This window comes from Corythoichthys intestinalis, chromosome 4 (genome assembly GCF_030265065.1).
Source record: "Corythoichthys intestinalis isolate RoL2023-P3 chromosome 4, ASM3026506v1, whole genome shotgun sequence".
Taxonomy (NCBI): domain Eukaryota; kingdom Metazoa; phylum Chordata; class Actinopteri; order Syngnathiformes; family Syngnathidae; genus Corythoichthys; species Corythoichthys intestinalis.
This window is the reverse complement of record NC_080398.1, coordinates 1,967,494-1,984,685: the sequence shown is the minus strand read 5'-3', so window position 1 is coordinate 1,984,685 and position 17,192 is coordinate 1,967,494. Positions and strand designations below refer to the sequence as shown.

Here is a 17,192-nt window from a genome sequence, read left to right as displayed (position 1 = left end):
CTATTCAACAAACTTGACCGTGAGCTGGTCTTGAACTTCTTTTGCACGTTTTTGCTGGCTTTGTGTTGTGGTTTTTGTTTTCACGACTGTTTTATTACTATTTTAAAAACATATTGTCAGTAGCTATACTCGGTTGGTACAAGAGGAAATTGAGCAACACTTTCAACACCGTCTTGAAGAATCAGGAAAACACCTACACAACCTCTCAGATGTTTCATGCAGGCAAGTTTGAACAACTTTACATTATCATTCTGTTTTAAAAGCATTATATCGTTAAAAGAAATTTGTGGAGAGGACAGTTTTGTCATTTTAGTTGAAATGTGTTAACTTTCCAAAAATTTTTTACGTCATTCCAAAGTCCTCAATGCAGGAAATGACCCAAATTTACTTTCATTTTTGTCGTGATGATGAATAACTGCCGTTGACAAACTAGAGTTGCTTTAAAAATGAGCTGTTTTTACATTAACCACGCGGTGACTTTTTCATATTAATACTTAAACACTGAAACTAAGGAAACATCAACAACCTTCCTTCTCTTTCTAACGGCTTTTATGTTATTCCCTAATCATTGGGTCCCACTGACGACGGTAGAGGTCCTGTCTATTTTGACCTATGGAGGGTCCTTTCAGTGCCTTCAGAGCGGGACTAAAAGCTGGGCCATTGAAAAATGTAGTAAACATAATACGAGTAATACATTTTTTAAAAATGAGTGGCTCAGCGGTAAAGTCGTTGTTCAACTTTTATGTTGTCAAAATTGTTCAACAACTTTGTGGGACTGATTCCCTGCCCTGGTGAACTCCACGTTGCTGCGTCATTAGTAGGTAAATGAGGATATAACGTCAAATCTTGTTGACTGCCTGAAAAAATGGAAAGGTAAGGTGCAATAAAGGTGTAACTCCATTTACCATTTAATCCTTTTCGTAATACCAAGTACATCAACGCACTGCCTCCTATCTCTGAGCTAAGATAAGATAATTCTTTATTGATTCACCATAGGGGAAATTCAGGGATACAGTCAAAAAGTATATTAATAAATAACCCCTATATTTAAAAAAAAGGTATGTACAACTAAAATCAGTACAAGTGCAATCTAAATTGGTATAGCCATGTGAACTAGTCAGGTTTACAGGTGACGCCTCATTGTTTACGGTTAATGGGGACCAGAAACCGCCGCGAAGTAGCGCCCCCCACCCCATTTTAATTTTTTTTTTTTTTTTTTTTTTAATTATTCATTGTATTTATTCAGGTTTATCATTGAAAAGAGATACATACAGTGGGGAGAACAAGTATTTGATACACTGCCAATGTATCAAATACTTGTTCTCCCCACTGTATAAGATGTTTTTTTCTCTCTTTTTTCCCCCAAAGTATAATTTTAAAAGTCTATACAGTGATCCCTCACTACTTCGAGCATCAAACTTTGCGCCCTCAGTCCATCGAGGATTTTTTTTCAATTAAAAAATAAAAGCAGATGAGCTGTCCCAAGCCGATCGCGTAGTCTCTTCCTCCCTCCCTCTCCCCGCTCGTTATTGGTCAGGCAGTGAGTCCACTGGAGTTGCTTATTAAAGTTAACAATGATTGATAGACGTTGATGTTTGATGTTGCCAGACGTCTAGGTTTCAAGTGCCGCATGCGTCAATCATCATTTAACTTGTTGCTGTGGCTTATTGTAACTTATTGTGTGTAGTGAGCAGCTCTGAATTTGAGTGGACTCACTCAATGAAGTATTTAATAAAGCCAAGCATTTTTCTGCTTTATTCCTGTTTAACCGTAATTCGGTGGGACAGTAACATGTTTAAAAGTTTTCATAGTTTTTACATTTGAAGTGCTTAAAAACCATATATTTACATTAGGGCTGTCAAAATTATCGCGTTAACGGGTGTTAATTAATTTTTTAAATTAATCACGTTAAAATATTTGACGCAATTAACGCAGATGCCCGGCTCAGAGAGTTTTAAATGACAGTACACATTGAAACGCTCACTTGTTATGTTTTATGGAGTTTTGCCGCCCTCTGCTGGCGCTTGGGTGCGACTGATTTTATAGGCATCCATGAGCATTGAGTAAGTAATTATTGACATCAACGATGGCGGGCTACTAGTTTATTTTTTGATTGAAAATTTTACAAATTTTATTAAAACGAAAACATTAAGAGGGGTTTTAATATGAAATTTCTCTAACTTGTACAACATTTTTCTATTAAGAACTACAAGTCTTTCTATCCATGGATCGCTTTAACAGGATGTTAATAATGTTAATGCCATCTTGTTGATTTATTGTTACAATCAACAAATAGTCCTTATGTACCGTATGTTGAATGTATATATCCATCTTGTGTCTTATCTTTCCATTCCAACAATAATTTACAGAAAAATATGGCATATTTTATAGATGGTTTGAATTGCGATTAATTGCGATTAATTACGATTAATTAATTTTTAAGCTGTAATTAACTCAAAAATTTTAATCGTTTGACAGCCCTAATTTACATATATATGCATAAATAAGGTTTTTTTTATATATATATACTTTGGTGGGAATATATATATCTTTCCAATGCTAAATCTGAATAAATACATTGAACACACACACACACATACACACACACAAAATACATATATATATATATATATATATATATATATATTTTTTTTTTTTTTTTTTTTTTTTTGGGGGGGGGGTACTTTGAGGTTTTTCACTTATTGCGCGGGATCAGGTCCCCATTAACCCATAAGCGGATTTTAAGGGGGGGCCAGGCCCCCCTGGTGGCCGAAAAGTGTCATTGTATGTAATTGACTTTGCTTTATGTATAAAAGTTGCAAAGCAATAAAACTGCAACAAAAATGAATGAAATGAACAAGAAATTTTTTTTTATAATGGGTCAAAATTATTTTTCAAACAGATAATATGACTAGTAACTTAGATGATCATTTGCCTTGCATATAATTTTCAAAAAAAAAAAAAAAAAATAGGGGAGGGCAATTTTATTTTTCAAATGATTTTTTTTCTTGAAAATATTGTTTTGATTGAACTTTTTTTGGGATTGAATGATTTAGACACAAATGTCCTACCCATAATATGGCCCGAACACAAAATGGATCGTTTCAATGAAAGAAAACTTTTTCAATGAAAAATTAAGTGTTTAAATGCAAATTTTTTTTATCTCAGATATTTTCGCATTCAACAACTTTTTCTATGATTGAAATTTTTCTTTTTTTGATTGAAGTGATTTTTCTTTTTGAAAATATATATTTTTTGAAGCAAATACTAAAATAATAAAGACAAAAATATCCTAGCTACAATGTGGCCCAAACACAAATCAACATTACTAGTGATGCACGATAATGCATTTTTCAACCGATACTGATAATTACCTCCTCGTTCCAACCGATAACTGATAATGTCAAGCAGATAATTCTATTAAAAGTCACATGCCCCGTAGTTTAGCTTATTTTATGTGTGTTTAGCTTTAGCATTAGCGCTAGCAGCAGTCTCGTATTCGTTCCAAAAATCTTTGTGATGCAGTTTTAAATGGCTGATCGGGTTAGTGGTCTTGAATGAGGATGCTTTCTTTCCGCCTCGTGGAACATCTGCAATGCATGTTTGCAGATGGCGAGAGCGTCGTTTGTTTCAGACTCGGAAAAAAAATCAACCCACGCTAGTAACAGAGGTGCCATGATATCACCTCAACCCTGTAGTGTGACGCCGCCTCATCTATGACGCCATACTCCTCAACCCCTCCTCCATCAGGAGCTTCAGAGAGAGGAGGGGTTGAGGAGGCGTTAGTGGAGAAGTGGACAAAACTGCTTCGGATGCGCACATTTGGAGGCTAAATCAAGATATAATTATCGGATTGCATTATCGGTTGATTTTTTTCAAAATCTGGATTATCTGTGTGACGTCATAATTGCCATTTTCGGCCGATAATTATCGGTAACCGATATTATCGTGCATCTTTAAATGTTACTTCAATCAAAAAAGTAGTTTCAATCAAAAAAAGCTTTCACATGCATTTTTTTGAGTTTCAAATTTATTTTTGCATTCAAACACATTTTTTTTTTTTTTTTATTGAAGCGACTTTTCTTTATTTGGCTGAAAATATGTATTTTGATTGAGGCAACTTTTTTTTTTTTTTGGGAAGCGACTTTTTTTTATTGAATAATAAAGACACAAATCTACCTCCATATGGCTCGGCCCAGGGGATACAATTTTTGACTGGGATAACTACATTAGCACGACACCGGTGGGCGTACCATATTCAGTGGGTGACGATCTTGGCGAAAACTATTGCCTACGCAACCTGATTTAGAATTCCCCTCAAGAATAATGGGAAACAAAAAACGCTCGTTGTCAACTTGTAATTATAAATATTCTTGTAAGTTATTTTTATTGCTGGCACTGCGTTTCGTGGTCATCAACATGTTGTGCCCCCCCTACCCCAAAAGTCAAACTCTGCCTATGCATTAACCGCGAAAAACGAGGGATCACTGTAACGCTCTTTTGAAAGTGCAATTTTAGCAAGACTTTTTTTTACATCTCCTAAAATTTATCCTGCAACACATTAAATGTTCCTGTGTCGATTACTTGATTATTTGAGCTAGCTAGTTAACGGATTAATCGACTACTAAAATAATCGATAGCTGCAGCCCTACTTCCCAAAAACAATAACGTCATTTTTTGTACAGTATCGGTACCGATACTATCAATGTCAATTAGCGCTGCAACGATTAATCGATTAACTCGAGTATTCGATTACAAAAAAATAAATGTTGAATTAAATTTTGTTGCTTCGAGTATTCGTTTGATTAAAGTGGTGTTTTAATGGTTTATTTTGAAAGTGTTTGCAATTACTTTTATTGATGAGGGTGGATACACTACCCTCCGGTCTGCTGCTTTTCACATGGCTGAATCCAACTGCTCCCTGTTAAGACCAACGTAAGTTAGGTTTTTATTTGAGCTTTGTTTTTTTATGCATTCTTAATTGAGTTTATAGGTATATTTAGTCGTTTTTTTGTGGGAATATGTGTCTGAACCACTTTAGCATTTTTTTAGCATTTAAGCTAGCGGAGTTTTTCTATGTAAGTTAGCCAGTTGTTCTTTTTTTGTACGTAGATCCTCATTTTAAAAAAAACGTGATACCGTTTGAGGCTCAGGCTCAATTTTTCATGTTCCTTATCCGATTACTCGATTATTCCAACTAAGTAGTCCATCGATTAATCAACTACTAAAATTTTCGATAGCTGCAGCCCTAGTCCATGGCTTTCAGCCCAAAATGTGGCACTTTGCAGCAGTTTGACCTTCGGAATCTCGTTCGCAGGGTTGACTCTAACGAGCTTGCTGCTCGTCTCGCTGGCCTTGGCGGCTGCCACTTTGGACATTGATCTGGACAAGCATTGGACGATGTGGAAGAAGACTCACAAGAAGTGGTACAGCAGCCAGGTTAGTTGTGGTTTTTGAAGTATTTTGTCACCTAGGTGTGACGCGTGACATCTTTACATCTAGCTGGAAGACCTTCACCGGCGAGGATTGTGGGAAAAGAACCTGATGCTCATCACGCTGCACAATTTAGAAGCTTCCATGGGCCTCCACAGCTATCAACTCAGCATGAACGTTCTGGGAGATCTGGTGAGGCGCAATTTGATTGGACTACGCCGTTTTCCAGCATTTCTGACAAATTCATCTTTTGTTTAGACGCCAGAAGAAATCCGTCAGTCTTTCGCTAACTTAACTCATCCCACCGACTTCCACAAGCTGTCCTCTGATTGGTCGGGCGGCCAAATGGCGGACATTCCAGAGTCAATCGACTGGAGGGATCAGGGATACGTGACAAGCGTGAAATTTCAGGTTAAGAGAAGACCTGGAGAAACTCTATTCAACAGTTGGAGATGTCGTCTTGACTTTGGTGTTCGCACAGGGCTCCTGTGGTTCTTGCTGGGCCTTCAGTGCGGCGGGAGCTCTTGAGGGCCAGCTAGCCCGGACCACGGGCCGCCTTGTGGATCTCAGCCCCCAGAATCTGGTGGACTGTTCGGGCAAGTACGGCAACCGCGGATGCTACGGCGGTTTTCTCGACGGAGCCTTCCGCTACGTGATCGACAATGGCGGTATCGAGTCTGAAAAATCTTACCCGTACACGGGACGCGTGAGTACAGTAGAATCCCTCGACTATGTTATTGTTGGGAACATGTTCCATGTGCAATTCTACTATATTGAGCAGAATACTAACATTTTTTTTAAATGATATTTTGTAGGCTGGACCATGCCTCTACAATGCTGCCCATCGCGCCGCCAACTGCTCAAGCTACCGCTCTGTGGCGCAGGGCGACGAGGGCGCCCTCAAGCGAGCGATCGCCCTGGTGGGACCCGTCTCGGTCGGCATCGACGCCTCCAAGCCCAGCTTCGCGTTCTACAGCAGCGGTACGTTGGCTTACTTGCAAAATGTTGAGTTACATACAGTGGTACCTCAAGATAGGGCAACTTCAGTACGCGAAAAATTCATTTCACGAAGTTTTTTGATTCATCATTTGTAACGTAATTAGGGCTGTCAAACCATTACATTTTTTTAATGGAGTTAATTACAGCTTAAAAATTAATTCATTGTAATTAATTGCAATTAATCACAATTCAAACCATCTGTAAAGTATGCCATATTTTTCTGTAAATTATTGTTGGAATGGAAAGATAAGACACAAGATAGATATATATATTCAACATGCGGTACAGAAGGACTGTATTTGTTTATTATAACAATAAATCAACAAGACGGCATTAACATTATAAACATTCTGTTAAAGCGATCCATGGATAGAAAGACTTGTAGTTCTTAAAAGATAAATGTTAGTACAAGCTATAGAAATTTTATATTAAAACCCCTCTTAATGTTTTCGTTCTAATAAAATTTGTAAAATTTTCAATCAAAAAATAAACTAGTAGCCCGCCATTGTTGATGTCAATAATTACTTACACAATGCTCATGGGTGCTGAAGCCTATAAAATCAGTCGCACCCAAGTGCCAGCAGAGGGCGGCAAAACTCCACAAAACACAATTAACAAGAGGGCATTTAACTGTACTGTTATTTAAATCTGTGTGAGCGGGGCATGTGTGTTAATTGCGTCAAGTATTTTAATGTGATTCATTTAAAAAATTAATTACTGCCCGTTAACGTGATCATTTTGACAGCCCTAAATGTAATAGATAATTCCAGCTCACAGCTATGCAAGTATGTAACAACTCTTAGCAATTGACCTCTTATCCACTGACTCCAAGAACACAAACTTTGATAATCTGACGAAAAACTCTTAACTTTCCAGAAGGTAGACAATTTATTCAGTCAGTTAGCAAGTTACCAAGAACCAAACAACGAAAAACTGCAGGGAACAGTGAGAAAAACTGGGCCCAGGGTCCCATTCTATCAGTATTCCCATACAGAGAACTAATGGCCTCTGACAGAAATGTTAAGTCTTTTTGAAGGTTCTGGGAGGCGGGGAGATGGATCTGAGAGGCTGTCGGGGTGTTGTTCAGGGGTGGCATCAGTCTTGGATTTGGCAAAAAAATTTGTGGTCACTATTGTCGGGGTGAGGCTGTTTTTCTTCTGTCAGCGTCAGCCGGGAGTGGGCGGCCTGGCTGATTGGGCGCACGACATCTTCTAGTGTAGTCTAGTGTCCATCAATTAGAGATGTCCCGATCCGATATTCGGATCGGATCGGACGCCGATATGGGCAAAAAAATGCGCATCGGATCGGATCACGGAAAAATTCCATTCCAGATTTCCGATCCAGTCTTTTTTTTTAAATCCGGTCCGGGTTTTCCAGCGCACCGATTTACATAATCCATTCCAGTTTTTGCTTCGGTTTCCCTAAAATCCGGTCCGCATTTTACGGCACACCTTCAACACACTACATTTACATTACCGTCACCCAATTTACAGAGAGACTTTATCGGTAAAAATGTCAGCTGTGTGGGATCATTTCACCTTAAAGGACGACAAAGACGAAGAGGCAGAGTGCAACATATGCCACAATAAAGTCAAGCGTAGTGGTAAAGCTGTAAGAAGTTTTAATTAGGGCTGTCAAACGATTAAAATTTTTAATCGAGTTAATTACATCTTAAAAATTAATTAATCGTAATTAATCGCAATTAATCGCAATTCAAACCATCTATAAAATATGCCATATTTTTCTGTAAATTATATATATATTCTGTAAAATAAATTGTTGGACTGGAAAGATAAGACACAAGATGGATATATATACATTCAACATACGGTACATGAGGACTGTAGTGGGCATTTCACTCTACTGTCATTTAAATCCGTCTATGCTGTCCTCACTCCCAAGCGTCTACTTTTTCCAAAGCTAGACAGCTAGTGAACGACGCCTTAATAATTAGTAAAAACTTTTACTGGAGATATCATATGTATATAGAACTAGATGCTAAACGACAGACTCGACTGCGTTAGCAACATTGAAGTATTGAAAACCAGATGCGTTAGAAAACAGCCGCCATCTTAAAGCTGAAGACTTCCCTAGTAGGCTGTTGTGAACCTTCCAAGCGAACCTAATTAACTTTTTATCTAAAATACTCCTAAATAGGAAACATCTTGACTTGAATCTATCTTCAAAACAGTTTTAAAACTTTCACATGTCGAAAGTATACAGAAGGGAAATTATGGAATAACGGGAGCAATTTTAACAACTTTAACAGTTGATTCGCAAAATTAAATGAATTGAATGTAGTTTAAAGCTGCTGATACACAATGGGGACTTGAGTATTTTATTTACGGTTTTAAAATGTTAACTTGATACTGAAATAGTGATTTATTTAAACCTGAGAGGCTTTTTATACAATTTTTGTAACTAATGCACGAAACATTAAAAGCATCTAATAGCTTGGGGGATTTGTGGGATTTTCCGCTGAGGTTGTTGATGTGTTTTGCTTTTTTAAGACAGTTTACAATATTATTTGCACGTTTTACTGACTGACTATGCCATTTATAATGTTTTGTGTTTGTCACTGAATAAACAGGTCACTTCCTTGTTACCAACCGTTGTGTGTTATTCAAACTCACCTAATTCAGCTGGCTAGTTGTTATCAAGCGTACTAAAACCTTTTTCAACATGAGTCTGACAACTAAGTAAGGAGGCTAAATAACGTTAAACTTTCACACATGCTCAGATAGGTCGGTATCGGCCAGGATCTGTATCGGATCGGAAGTGCAAAACAATATCGGTATCTGATCGGAAGTGCAAAAACCTGGATCAGGACATCCCTACCATCAGTTATCATACGGCTAGGGAAATGGTTCTTAACCTGGGTTCGATCGAATCCCAGGGGTTCAGTGAGTCAGTCTAAGGCAGGGGTGGGCAATTAATTCCACAAAGGGCCGCAGTGGGTGCGGGTTTTTGTTGTAACCCATTAAGAGGACACCTTTTCACCAATCTGCTGTTTTACAAGTGCAATCAGTCGATTGCAGTCAGGTGCTTCTCATTTCTGCTGAAACCGCATTGGTTAAACTACCTGTGCTGGGTCAGTTGGAACAAAGACCAGGACCCACTGCGGCCCTCGAAGACCGGTTTGCCCACCCCTGGTCTAAGGGGTTCGGTGAAGGTTAAGACATGCCGGGGCCTATTTTTGGACACTGAAATCTAGGTAAAGTGGTGTTTTAGACCAGGTTTTAGACTGTTTAGTCCCCAATTTACATGTTTTATTCCAATTCTTTCAACTACTAGTCCTCTATCTGATGGGAGAAGAAACTGGTTAGCTCAGTGGAAGGTTGAATTTTAAAAAGTGCAACAGACCTATGGGTAACGTGTACTGTATTTACATGAAAAAAACATTTAGGTCACATTTTACGACATGAAAATAGTATGTTAGGCTAAATTATTTGTTGTAAATTCACATTGTTTATTGGATTTCCGAGAAGATTCATGTTTATTTATTTATTTATTTTTAACATGACTGTGTACAAATTTGGTGATCATTTTGTGCAAGGTTTTTCATTACATTTGAGATGTAAACATGACAGAAACTGCACAGTCAAGGTTAATGCAACCAAGCAGGTATAATGTTGAACAATATAAAATATATTCCTCTAAATTTGAATGAAAAATTCAAGAAATGTGCATTGGGCCAGTGTTGGTTTAGTGGTCTGATGATGCATAAAGATAAAAACATACATTTTGGCCTGTTTAAAAACAATTTGTCTAAATGAGAAGAAGATTGAATGAAAATTCACTTGGGTTTTACCTTGCTAGCTTAGATTTATCGATTTTGAATTTGAAAAAAAAGAAAAAGATTTTTCTAATTCCTAGGCGTTTGGTTAATGCGCGTGTGAAACTCAGGGGGTTCGGTACCTTTAGCAAGGTTAAGAACCACTGGGTTACGGTGTGACGTGGTTCGTCAACTGTTAGCATACTGGCCTTTTCTTATCACATACACCCTTTGAAAAATTGTGATGCTTCTCTAATTTGTGTAATTAACAGCACCTGTTACTTAGCTGTGGCACATAACAGGTGGTGGCAATAACTAAATCACACTTGCAGCCAGTTAAAATGGAATAAATTTGACTCAACCTCTGTCCTGTGTCCTTGTGTGTACCACATTGAGCATGGAGAAAAGAAAGAAGACCAAAAAAGCCTTGAAGGACTTGAGAAGCAAAATTGTGAGGAAGCATGGGCAATCTCAAGGCTACAAGTCCATCTACAAAGACCTGAATGTTCCTGTGTCTTCTGTGCGCAGTGTCATCAATAAGTGTAAAGCGCATGGCAATGTGGCTAAGCTCCCTAGATGTGGACGGAAAAGAAAAATTGACGAGAGATTTCAATGAAAGATTGTGCGGATGGTGAATAAAGAACCTCAACTAACATCCAAACAAGTTCAAGTTGTCTTGCAGTCCAAGGGTACAACAGTGTCAACCCATACTATCCGTCGGTGTCTGAATGAAAAGGGACTCTTTGGAAGGATACTTAGTAAGACCCCACTTCTGCCCACAGACATAAAAAAGCCAGGCTGGAGTTTGCTAAAACTTCCCGGAGAAAGCCAAAAAGTTTCTGGAAGAATGTTCTACTGTATGGTCAGATGGGACAAAAGCATAAACATTGAGTTTACATGAGAAAAAAAACGAGGCCTTCAAAGAAAAGAACACGGTCCCCACAGTCAAACATGGCGGAGGTTCCCTGATGTTTTGGGGTAGCTTTGCTGCCTCTGGCACTGGACTGCTTGACCGTGTGCATGGCATTATGAAGTCTGAAGACTACCAACAAATTTTGCAGCATAATGTAGGGTCCAGTGTAAGAAAGCTGGGTCTCTTTCAGAAGTCATGGGTCTTCCAGCAGGGCAATTACCCAAAACACACTTCAAAAAGCACAAGGAAATAGTTTGAGAGAAAGCACTGGAGACTTCTAAAGTGGCCAGCAATGAGTCCAGACCTGAATCCCATAGAACGCCTGTGGAGAGATCTGAAAATGGCAGTTTGGAGAAGGCACCCTTCAAATCTCAGAGACCTGGAGCAGTTGGCCAAAGAAGAATGGTCCAAAATTCCAGCTGAGGATTGTAAGAAACTCGTTGATGGATACCGGAAGCGGTTGTTCGCAGTTATTTTGTCTAAAGGTTGTGCTACCAAGTATTAGGCTGAGGGTGCCAATACTTTTGTCCATCCCATTTTTGGAGTTTTGTGTAAAAAGATAATGATTAAAAAATTTTCACAGTCTCTTTTGTGTTTTTCATTGCAAGCAAAATCAATGAAGGTATTACTACCAAAGCATTTGTAGTTTCACTCATTTTCTGGGAGAAATTGAGCATTATCAGGGGTGTCAATACTTTTGGTCAGCAGTTTAATCACTCATTTTTTTTGCATACAATGCTCTTTTGTCTGCCCACTAAAATCCTTTCTGAAGCGCTCATATTTTAGATGTATTTTATTTTGGTTACACTTGTTTTAATACCTTCATTTTATAATGTACTAAAACAATAGAAGCAGACATGTGTACGATTATTGATTAGCATGTTAACAAAAAAACTGTTTTCCTTCACAAAGTTTGATTATAAATGTAAACGAACAAAATATGTGTGCTACACAATGCACATGTATATGACATAAAAGAATATAACTGGCAAGGGATGCTTTTTCAAGGCACAAACAGCGAGATGAACTAGTTAGCAAGCAATGGCTGCCGAAGCTAGCTCTTCTTTTAGCACTCCGTGTTTGCTGTGAGCGCAAGTAGTCATGCAATAACATCTGTAGATTGTCTAAATGCAATAGCTGCTGAAGTTAGCTCGTCTTTTAGCACTCCATGTTTGCTATTAGCTCAAGTAGTCATACAATAACATCTGTAGATCGACTGAGACAGGCAATCAGAGGACATGACAGCACATTTAATGTGGTGTTTAAGTGGAGCTTGGAACAAATTTGGTGATTTTCATACATGGAAACAAAATATGATATGAAAGGCACTCCGGAACAAATTATTTTCGTATCTTGAGGTACCACTGTTGAGAGATGTTTCAAAATTGGAGCTTTGCTAGGGAATGTACATTCACCATCTCCCAGTCCAAACGGATTTAACTTCTAGCACTGCTTATGGCAGTGAATGAGTTATTTGTGCAAAGTATATATTCTATTAACTGTAGTCTGAAATTAGATAAAACAAACATGAAATACTCATTTGTGTTGAAGTAGCGAAACTGATTAAACTAATGTACTACATGGGGGCAGGGCCAGTCCAGGCCATTTGGAGACCCTAAGCAAAATAATGCAAAGAGGCCCATATTTTTGGCCCACCATTTCCTCACAGTGTACTGTGAAACCCATACATGCAATCCAAGCCATAAGTCCATATTTTGTAAATTAATCAGATTGTGTTGCACTGCATACTTCAAACTTCTCACCCCAAATGGTTGTAAGTACTTACAGTAGATAGCGCCAAACCTTTTTCTAAAAGAGGAAAGAAAGAAGTTAAGGAAGAACTTATAATTTTTTAAGCTAGTAATCAAGTATCAAAACTCACAAAAGTCAAATAATGCAAACTGTAGTAAACAAAATAGAATATAAATTAAACAATTGCCAGATTGGGGGCCCCCTACTGGTCAGGGGCCCTAAGCAGCTGCATAGTCTGCGTATAGGCTGGGCCAGCCCTGCATGGGGCCCACATGGCCTAGAACAAAGGAAAGGCTGACTAGACAGAAGTTATCCTATCTGGTGAGTCGGTGGTGACTTATTATAATAAGGAAAGCATAAATGTTAACTGTGAGCACAATAATTTTAACAGGATACTATACAGTGCTGCTCGAAAGTTTGTGAACCCCACAGCGATGGTCAGATTTTTTGTAAAAAAAACTAAAATAACCTTATTAAATGTTAAGTTATACCCAAATCCACAATACTGACATTCCAAATAATGGACTGAAACAAAAGAAATAGTTATATTGTCATTCTTTATTTAACAAAAGTGGTTGATTTAAGAAAAACTCAGATATCATGTGTGCAAAAGTATGTGAACCCCTTCAGTTAATAGGATATTGCGCCTCCTTTTGCAGAGATTACCTCAACCAAACGGTTTCTGTAGTGACTAATCAGCCTCTCACATCTACTTTGGGGGATTTTTGCCCATTCTTCCTTGCAGAACGCAGTCAGTTGAGAGAGGTTTGATGGGCGTCTGGCATGAACTGCTCGCTTCAGGTCCCGCCACAGCATTTCAATGGGATTTAGGTCAGGACTTTGACTGGGCCAGTCCAGAACACGAATCTTCTTCTTTTTCAGCCATTCCTTGGTTGTATTGCTGGAATGCTTTGGATCATTATCATGTTGCATGATCCACCTTCTGCCAAGCTTTAACTTCAAAACAGATGGCGTCAGGTTATGTTCTAGGATTTGACAATATTCCTCAGAATTCATGATTCCCTGGACTATGTGGAGTTGTCCAGGTCCTGAGGATGAAAAGCAAGCCCAGATCTTGACATTCCCACCTCCATGCTTCACTGTTGGGAGAAGGTTCTTTTGGTGGTATGCAGTGTTGACTTTTCGCCAGACATGGCGGTTTTGGTTGTGACCAAACAGTTCAATTTTGCACCTACATCAGTTGATGAAAACTCTTTTTAATTTAGTCTCGACAACACAACTGTTAAAAAAACAAAAAAAAAACTACTGAATTGATTGATTAGGAAATCAGGTTGAAATAATAGAAAATTCCAAAATGTTGAGGGGGTTCACAAACTTTTGAGCAACACTGTAGGATACTTTTTGCGGTATTTTAAGCTTCTGTTTTCATCCAGGAGTGTATGACGACGCATCTTGCTCTCAGAGAGTGAACCACGCCATGTTAGTGGTGGGCTACGGAACCCTAAATGGAAAGCAATACTGGCTGGTCAAGAACAGGTTCTCAATTCTCAAACATTTTATTTGGTAAATCATCTAACTAAATGCTAATGAGGGTCTCTCTGCTTCAGCTGGGGTCTTTCATATGGAGAAAAAGGCTACATCCGGATGGTCCGCAACAAAAACAACCAGTGCGGGATCGCCAGTTTTGCCTGCTATCCTGTCATGTAGAGCCCTCAAACCCCACAGCATTGAAAATGGCTTCAGTGTAGTACTTTGATTAGAATATACTAGTATAACTCTGAGTATTGATAATTTTCTCGAAATGTTGTAGAAGGGATCATTTAAGTGTTATGCATTGATATTTAAATCAGTACCCTAATCATTATTACTACAACTGGGCAATGGTTATTCATTTTAATCGCGATGAATTGCATGAGATTAATTGCAATGAATCTGTATAATAATGAATTCAAAAGTAGTAATTAGCACACTTACATTAAATCTATTGCCGTATTAATGCATAATCGATATTGAATCATGGATTTCCATTGATAACAATAGATGTCCAATCCAATGGAACTGGGACGGTTTTCGTTCATGATCGCAGTCTGGATTGTATTGATTGAAATGTAGTATTTAGAACTATTTTATTTTGAATGTACAGTGGTATTAATGAAATATTAATCTATAATAACTTGGGCTGTCAAAATTATCGCGTTAACAGGCGTTAATTAATTTTTAAAATTAATCACGTTAAAATATTTGACACATTTAATGCACATGCCCCGCTCAAAGAGATTAAAATGACAGCACAGTGTCATGTCTATTTGTTACTTGTGTTTTTTGGTGTTTTGTCACCCTCTGCTGGCACTTGGGTGCGACTGATTTTATGGGTTTCAGCACCATGAGCATTGTGTAATTATTGACATCAACAATAGCGAGCTACTAGTTTATTTTTGCTTGAAAATTTTACAAATTTTATTAAAACGAAAACAATAATATAATTTTTTTAAAATATAAAATTTCTATAACTTGTAATAACATTTATCTTTTAAGAACTACAAGTCCTTCTATCCATGGATCGCTTTAACGGAATGTTAATAATGTTAATGCCATCTTGTTGATGTTTTGTTATAATAAACAAATACAGTACTTATGTCCAGTATGTTGAATGTATATATCCGTCTTGTGTCTTATCTTTCCATTCCAACAATAATTTACAGAAAAAATTAATATTAATCGGTTGTTTTCAAAGAGGCCATTTAGCTAATTTTGCTCAGACTCCAGGTTATTGTGATTGTCATTTTACAGTCGACCACTAGATGACAGCACATTTTCCTACCATCACAAATTTGACTGTAGACAAAAAAATAACCCCCAAAAAAACAAGAATTTCTGCTAACCCTAGCAATAGCTAAAGATACCAGTAGTAACGTTCAACTAAGGGCGGTTTGCATAGGGACGGTAGGGACATAACTCTACCAACTTTTCAGGATGCTCAAATTGTCACCACCAACTTTTAAGCAACCTTATATACAATATATAATGAGTTCAGTTATATAGGTAATTTAGACTGTCTTTCCATATTTGTATGTATAGAATTGACCCTACCATTATTAAGTGAATTATTTTTATTATGTTAAAACTTTTACCCCTTTTCACTTGCTGAATGTGCCAGTCCATTTTCCCCCTGCCCCTCAAACGCATATTTGATTGGCTGATGACTTAACCCACCTCCGACACACACGCACGCTCAAACTCACACAGACCCTGCACAATTACATTTGGACAAAATTGAAGTTTTTTTTCGGCCAGCAACAGCCATAGTAAGTAATTAAAAAAGATGCCAATGTTGTAAAGGTGGGAAACACACCACTATTTTTGCTACTGAAAGTCCGACCTGCATCAGAGTTAGCATAACATTAAACTGTGAATTTGCTAACCCGCAAAACCCGAGTATGAAGCTGCTGTTATATCGTCCCTACCAATGTTGAGGCCAAAGCTACGCCCTTGCGTTCAACCATACGTACTATGTAAGCCAAAAACAAAAGGTAGCGACTGTAAGTTGATTTCATGATTAACATCTTTGGGAATTACGATTTATCTATATTTTCAGATGATTTGTTAACTTTTTTTGAAAACAGACTTCTTGTTTGAATCAATTTGACAAACTCAACCTAGATTTTGCTAACGGTTATTGAATGTCAATCATTTTCAATCTTGATTTTTATGAGAGCTGTGTTAATTTCCCACTTAGCATATTCTGTTATGATTATTGATGTATAATGTCTGCTCATAATAAATTTGTTTGGGAAAGAAAAGGCCTTGTTTATGTATTGTAGGTTTAACAACTCAACACAAAAGGATCAGTACACCCAAGGGTTAAAGCTGTAATGTGAAGTAATTTCATAACATGCCAAATAGGGTCACAATTAAAGTAATTAAACATTGTCCAACAAATAAAGCATGAAAAAAATAATTTATATGTTGTATATTTGACAAAATAATCGCGTTTCCGAAGTTCGAGCCTGAAAGGGGACGAACCCGGAAGTGATACGTCACACCAAGAACATCGATGGCAGCGCTCCATACGGCCGCCATACAAAGCCCTTCAAACAATGATTCAAACAGCGATATAAGCGATAGATCTAGCGCAAGGGAGGAGATCCAAGTTTTTGAAGAGTTGGAGGAAGAAGAGGAGCTTGGAATTTTATGTTGGACCTAACATGTATTAGCCAGACGCTAATCAGGATGCAAACAATGTGCCTAGATTACCTGACATGGAATGGAGACAAGACCCATCGAGATTACAAGATTGGTAAGATATAGGCTGTTATTATTTTCATGATTTGAAGATGCAGGCATTTGCACAAAATTTTA

At 37.8% G+C, this 17,192-nt stretch overlaps 1 protein-coding gene across 1 annotated transcript; it reads left to right on the top strand.

Annotated features, from left to right (window-relative positions):
• On the top strand, positions 1 to 17,061 carry LOC130915135 (procathepsin L-like). The gene is made up of 8 exons (XM_057834929.1): positions 1 to 222; positions 5,318 to 5,439; positions 5,503 to 5,625; positions 5,692 to 5,844; positions 5,915 to 6,139; positions 6,249 to 6,414; positions 14,267 to 14,369; positions 14,441 to 17,061. Exons 1-8 carry the CDS (start codon positions 210 to 212, stop codon positions 14,538 to 14,540), a joined length of 1,005 nt encoding a protein of 334 aa, XP_057690912.1. The 5' UTR covers positions 1 to 209; the 3' UTR covers positions 14,541 to 17,061.
• Positions 17,062 to 17,192: the final 131 nt, after the last annotated feature.